At 36.1% G+C, this 6,000-nt stretch overlaps 1 protein-coding gene across 1 annotated transcript in view; it reads right to left on the reverse strand.

Moving 5' to 3' along the window:
- The window catches only part of paplna (papilin a, proteoglycan-like sulfated glycoprotein), a 28,004-nt gene extending 22,004 nt beyond the window's left edge, over nucleotides 1–6,000 (reverse strand). Inside the window, exons 1-4 of the mRNA XM_038302721.1 lie at nucleotides 5,996–6,000; nucleotides 5,008–5,139; nucleotides 2,441–2,503; nucleotides 768–871 (exon numbers count right to left, since the gene is read on the reverse strand). Of these exons, the coding sequence (XP_038158649.1) occupies nucleotides 768–871; nucleotides 2,441–2,491 (155 nt within the window). The 5' untranslated portion in view covers nucleotides 2,492–2,503; nucleotides 5,008–5,139; nucleotides 5,996–6,000. The remainder of the gene's footprint in view (nucleotides 1–767; nucleotides 872–2,440; nucleotides 2,504–5,007; nucleotides 5,140–5,995) is intronic.

The following is a 6,000-nucleotide window of genomic DNA, read 5'->3' on the forward strand; positions in this document are numbered from 1 at the left end:
AATGGTGGGCAGTCTGCATGGTTCTAGAAATTTATACATTTTCAATATGTTCAAAAAATATGTAACCTAATCCTAAATGTGAGCATCCTGCGAAAGCTATATTGTAGAATGCGAGGAAAAGTAGAGCAGGAGCATTATGTTTCTATGCCACTGTGTCATCATACATTTTTAAAAACCAAAACCTGTTAAACTATAGTGTGACAGTAGTGTATGGATCTAAGTATCTGAAGAGCTGCTAAGAAGAGGGCAAACACGCTATGCAAATTATATGCCTTTAGGGATTACAAAAGCTAATGTGCCTTTTGAATTCAAGAAAAACAGCTATGAAAACAACTGTCACAGAGAAATATTACATTTAAATGTCAGCATTAACCGATATGTCATAATGTATCTTGTGGCACTCAGAAGGAAAAGTAGCAGCATGAGAAACAAATAAGACCTAAAATTATGAAAATGATACCTTAAAAGGTAAACATAACCCGTTCATGAGAAAACTTGTGCCCGTCAAAAGTGTGGATGGAATGTTGACGCCAAACTGATCCTTTTCAGGAGCCAACACCCAACTGAGAAAATCATCTTTGCTGAGTTCAGTTCATAACACAGATAATGATTCTGAATTTCCTTTCAGCACATGTGAAAGAAAATGCTGACAGAATGACGGCATCTCAGTACACCGTATTATAATAAAAGTCTGACAGGTTATGAGTGAAATTCAGCATTTTATCAACAGGTACAGTGCATAAAACATAGAGAAATAGAAAAGGTACCTCTGAGTGATACAGCGCCTTGTTCTAACGGTCACACCGCCGCCACAGCTCCGACTGCACTCTCCATAGGGACCCCATGCATCCCAGTAATCCAGACTGGGCACCTGGGTGCATAAGAAAGTACCTTTTATATTTTGCATAAGTAAAGAGTTTAACTTGTGCATTTTATAATACAATTGTATTTACTTATTTTGTCTAAAAGTTCTAGCATTAAAGGTACATAGTTATTCAATATGTTTTAAATTAATACATCAGTAACTGATTTTGGTTGCATACAATGTTTTTATGACAAATTAAGGCCTCCTCTATGTATATTTACCATAGCAGGGGAAAAATAAAAAATAAAAAAATCTATTTGCACTTGAAAAAGAGTCTAAGTGTTGGAGTTCACTAAGGCCAGAGCTAAAATTTGGGGGCAATCTGATGGTGTAGTAAAGTTGATAGATACATAAGTACATTTCTTGCTAACTGTGCTACTGGGCTGCCTCTGAGCTGTCGGTTTTCCTGGCGTCATTACAGCACAGACATCTGGCTTTGTGGTAGTTCAGTGGTTTTGTCGGTTTCTAATTTGTCTTTTTCAGATTGAGTTTTACACTCTGCATTCTTTTCAAATTGAGTTTTACAGATCACATTGTCTTTACTTTTCTATGAAGTCAGACTTTCATCTGAGGAGCGAATCTGCATTCCTATTGGTCTGTATGGATGTTAGCAACAGCATGGTATTGGTCAATGTACACGTTTAGCGTGATCATTTGCACTGGGCTTGTGAACACAATACAAAATTCTGTTAAAAATCTTTTTTTTTTATTAAAACATTTTCAAGTTTTATATCATATCAGTTTCATATCAAGTTTCATTGAAAATCAACAAGGTTTCTTGTGTTTAGGGCCATTGAACTCCAATCATGTAAAGAATTTTGCTGCCCAAACTGATTTTTTTTCCATTCATCCATCTTCCTATAAGGTCTGATCAATGTTTCTCAGAAAGAAAATCATCCCACAGCATAATGCTGCCACTAGCTTCTTTCATGACAAAGATGATGTGCTCAGGATGATCAGCTAATGTTCGTAATGCTGATATATAAACGCTAATGGCATCCTCTACATGGTTCACTGTCAATAGTGATCTCTTCACACACTTTTTCCATAAAGGTCAGATTTGTGGAGCACCAGCTTATGGGAGATTCTCCAACCTGAGCTTTGGAATCTCTGCAGCTCCTCCAGAGTTATCACAGATCTTGTTTTTTTTTCTTTTTGCTGATGTTGGTTCACTAAAGTTAAACTGCAAAACTCTCAAATCTTCTAGTTGGGTGACCTCAGAAGGAAATTGATCAGAGTAAATGGGCCTCATATGGATCTAATACATGTTCATTTGTATTGACCACGTATTCTAACGTGTATTCCTAACATTCCTGCTTGCATTGGTCAATCAAGTATAATCCTTCAAACATCTATTTAAGTAATGTGGCAAAATGTTTAAAATATCAGTTGTTATTTAAGCTGAATAGTACCTTCCAAATAAATATTTAGAGAATACCACACTAGATTATTAGCATTTGGGGGAATATAAAGAATAATAAATGTAACTAAGAAAAGCTTGTTTTTTTTTGTCACTTTACTTTTTCAGACCTTTCTGGTCTTACTGTAGATTTATTTATAGCTGAACAACTTTACCATGAATGCAGGGGCCACAAGCAGCTGCAGGAAAATCAGAGGAAGAAGCATCTTTGTTGTGTCCTGTTTAAAAGGAAGAAGACAACAAATTAAAATGGTTAACTCTGAGCTTTCAGCTACCGCAACTCAAGACCCGGACATTATCTGATTCTTTGGACAATGTGGATGAAACGAAACCAAGGGCAGAGGGAGGCTTTACGTATGAGGTCCTTGACTAAAACTGTTTTGGCTGTCAGCAAACATGCTGCCTGCAAGCATTTCCCAAAATATTTCCAAGTGTGTAAAACTGTTTGTTCGGCAGAACAATGGGAAGTTTTATCATCAAGCTGGAAGTGAAACAGCTTTTTATTGCAGCCAAAAAAACAAATCTAAAGAAAACTGCATGGTTGCTTTGCCATGTGTATCCATTTATTATAGATATGATAAGGAATTGGAAGTTTCACCACTTCTGCTGCAGTTTAGAAGAGTTCAAGCAATTTGTTGAATGCCAAGCAGAGGATTTTAAAAAAAGATGAACAAACTTAGCTTAATTTTGATCTGATAGATTTAATCTCTCCTGTAGTTTTTTTTATAGTTCTGTTCCATATGGACATTTTTATTTTATCACAAGCTTTTTGTTAGAATCAACTAAATTAACTTAATTTAGATATAAAATTCGGTATGATGTTTTGAACTGCAATACTCTGGTCAGTTTGCAGTTTTCACACCAGTCTAAATGGGGAATTTAAATGACACAGACATTTCTAACTTTTAAGCTGGTGCCAAGTGGAAAAGGATAACACCGTTTCAACACTCTTTTCTATCCTTTCTTACCAAAATACTGAAATAATTCACAGAAATAGACACATTCCCTTTGTTGCAAGGGCAAGGACTGTTTGCTTATCCATGGCTAAACAGAGCTTCCTGCCACTCCTGAGATAAAGAATGAGTGTCAGCTGGGGCTGCCGAACCCCAACCGACCTGCAGACCGTGACCATCGAATGCCCCAGCTGAACATGAAAAAGAAACGCTCAGGATAGCTGAGTTTGATCCAGAGGGTCACCCTATCTTCAAAATAATTTATAAAGATATTATATTTAGTCAGTTAACACTAAAGAGTGAGAATTTCCTGCAGCAGAAACCAAATGAAAATGTTTAAATCAGTGTCTAGTTGGGATCATTAAAAATCTTGTATGAATGTGTGGAGTGTTATAATATAATTTTATATAGGAGTTACTGGGCTGAAACCAACAACAACAATTTGTGTAAAAACAAACATATTGATATAAGTAAATAAGTAAATGATGCATCATATAGAATAAGAACTTTTGTCTAAAAGTCATGCAATATGAAAATCCATAGGCTAAATATTACCTCTAGATCCCCAACATAAGTGAGACCATTTCCTCATAAATGAGCAAAAAATCAACAAATTTTTTTTTTAATCTTTTAATAATACTCTAAGCACCAAAATAGAGTTAATAGTTTACAGCAAGAGAGGTCATACAAAACAATTACTTCCCTGCATTTCCAGAATGCTTGAGGCAACAGAAAAGTTACACCACCTTGATTATAGACAATCTCTTAAAAATAATGTAAGGGCACCGATTAACTCCACTGATGAATCATTTCAGTTTCCTGTAAGATTCCTGTGTCATCAGAGCACCAGCCCATAAAGCCCTCAGGTCTTTATTACCTGCTTTTATCAAACAGAATTAACTATTATTTTGTTCCTTAGTCAGCCGGGCAAGCAGGGTCTTGTGACCTGCGTACCAAGTTTGAAGTCTGAATCTGGATATGATGAGAAATCAGATAAATGCTCTTATTAGGATAAATTCTGTATCTGCTTTTATATCATAAAGCAGTGTTTCCCAAAAAGTGGTTTGCATACCTCTAGTGGTTCACGAGTGAGTTGCAAGGGGTACATGAAAATATTCAATTTCTTAGGGAGTAAAATTAAATAGTTCTGGAATCTTTTTGCTTTGTGAGGGCCCAATTGATAAATTAAACAAGCTCTTATCAACGAAAAATAAAGTTTTTCTTATATATTTGTGTTCACCTTCAGTTTTTACACATCAAGCCTAACACTAAGCTCATCATCAAAGCAGCTCAGGTGTCTTGATGAAAACAGAATAAAACTAATTAAGTCAGTTTGACTGTATTTTTGTTCTGCATTTTGTTCCCAATTCATCAAGATTAATTCTGACTCTAAGGGAGGAGAGGAGCTCCAGTTTTATAAATACAGGTTTATTACAGCATTTTTATTTAGCATTTATTTTGATTCCGTACTAACTTCCAGGGAACATATTCATGTTGTTTTTTTCTTTGAGATTAGAAAGCATAAAATGATAAGAATTAAATACCGAAATTAAAAGATTAAGTGAAATACTCTTTATTTTATAATCAGTTATTCTACTTTTCACTTTTGGACAATCATCAATAAGGGGTACACAAGTCAAAAAAGGTTGGTAAACACTGTCATAAAGGATAAAGAGTCTATTTAGTTATACTTCAAGCTTGTGGATTTGTCACAAAACTAAACTAACTGAAGTGTTTCATTCATAAATGAAAAGAAAACAATCACTTACCCTGCTGAGTGGCTTGTAAATGAGATTTCTTGTCGCCTGGATGGACGCAGTGTCTCTGTGCGTCCAAAAAGAGTTACAGTGCACTGGATGTTTGAGCAGGAGCTGTCTGCCTGGAAAATTTTGCCTTTCTCTCTGTTTTTGTTCCAACAGAACCAGCAGGCAGAGGAGAAAGTGTTGGTAGGAGCCTCTGCTGCAGTGTGTCTGCCCCTCGCCTTTTAACCAGAGACTCTCAGCCCAATTACAGCCCCTCCTGACACACGTGGGGACGTTTCCCGCCCACTGTGTAATTTTAGACTACACAAATAACAGTTAGTGCAAGCTTTCGCTTTGTGTAGGCTCTCTATAGGCAGGCGACATAGGAAGGTTTTGGAAAAATGTTTGCAGATTGAATAGGAGTTATGTAATAGCAGAGGATGCTATGTTTAAGTGAACACCATATGGGTCTAATGTTAAGGCTGAGTTGGAGTTTTAGCCACAAATAAGTCCCAAATGTTACCTTGGCTTCACAAAGTGGACCTGTTTTCACTTTGGTGTCCTGTTTATTTTTAACCTTAACATCATTGATAATAGGTTTAATTTACATCCTGAATGCTACTTTTAACTGAAATGTTGGGTTGAAACTTATGGCGCAGAGGTTTTGTGTCATTCTTTAAAGACCGCCGTTTTTATGCCAGTTAGTCTCTTCCGAACAGTAAAAATGTATACCGTATAATAATGTTCACATCAATGGGTTGTGTTTATAGCTTTTGCAGTAACTAAAGAAAAATGTTATTCAATTAAGGTAACCTTTATATGTTACGTCTTTAATGGTATAGAGGACAATCTTTTATTTCCGGGTGGATCATTTAAATAAGTGGTCCTCCCAATTGTCAATCATTCTGGTGATATGTTTACGTAAGGCCTTTCTATTTGCTAGCTCGTTAGCTTTTTATGCATATGTGAACTTTCAGTCGCATGAGTGGTGTTTCGGACAGTCATTGAAGCTCACCTTTC

The sequence above is a fragment of the Cyprinodon tularosa genome, unplaced genomic scaffold (genome assembly GCF_016077235.1).
Source record: "Cyprinodon tularosa strain WSP-4 unplaced genomic scaffold, ASM1607723v1 ctg499, whole genome shotgun sequence".
Lineage (NCBI taxonomy): Eukaryota > Metazoa > Chordata > Actinopteri > Cyprinodontiformes > Cyprinodontidae > Cyprinodon > Cyprinodon tularosa.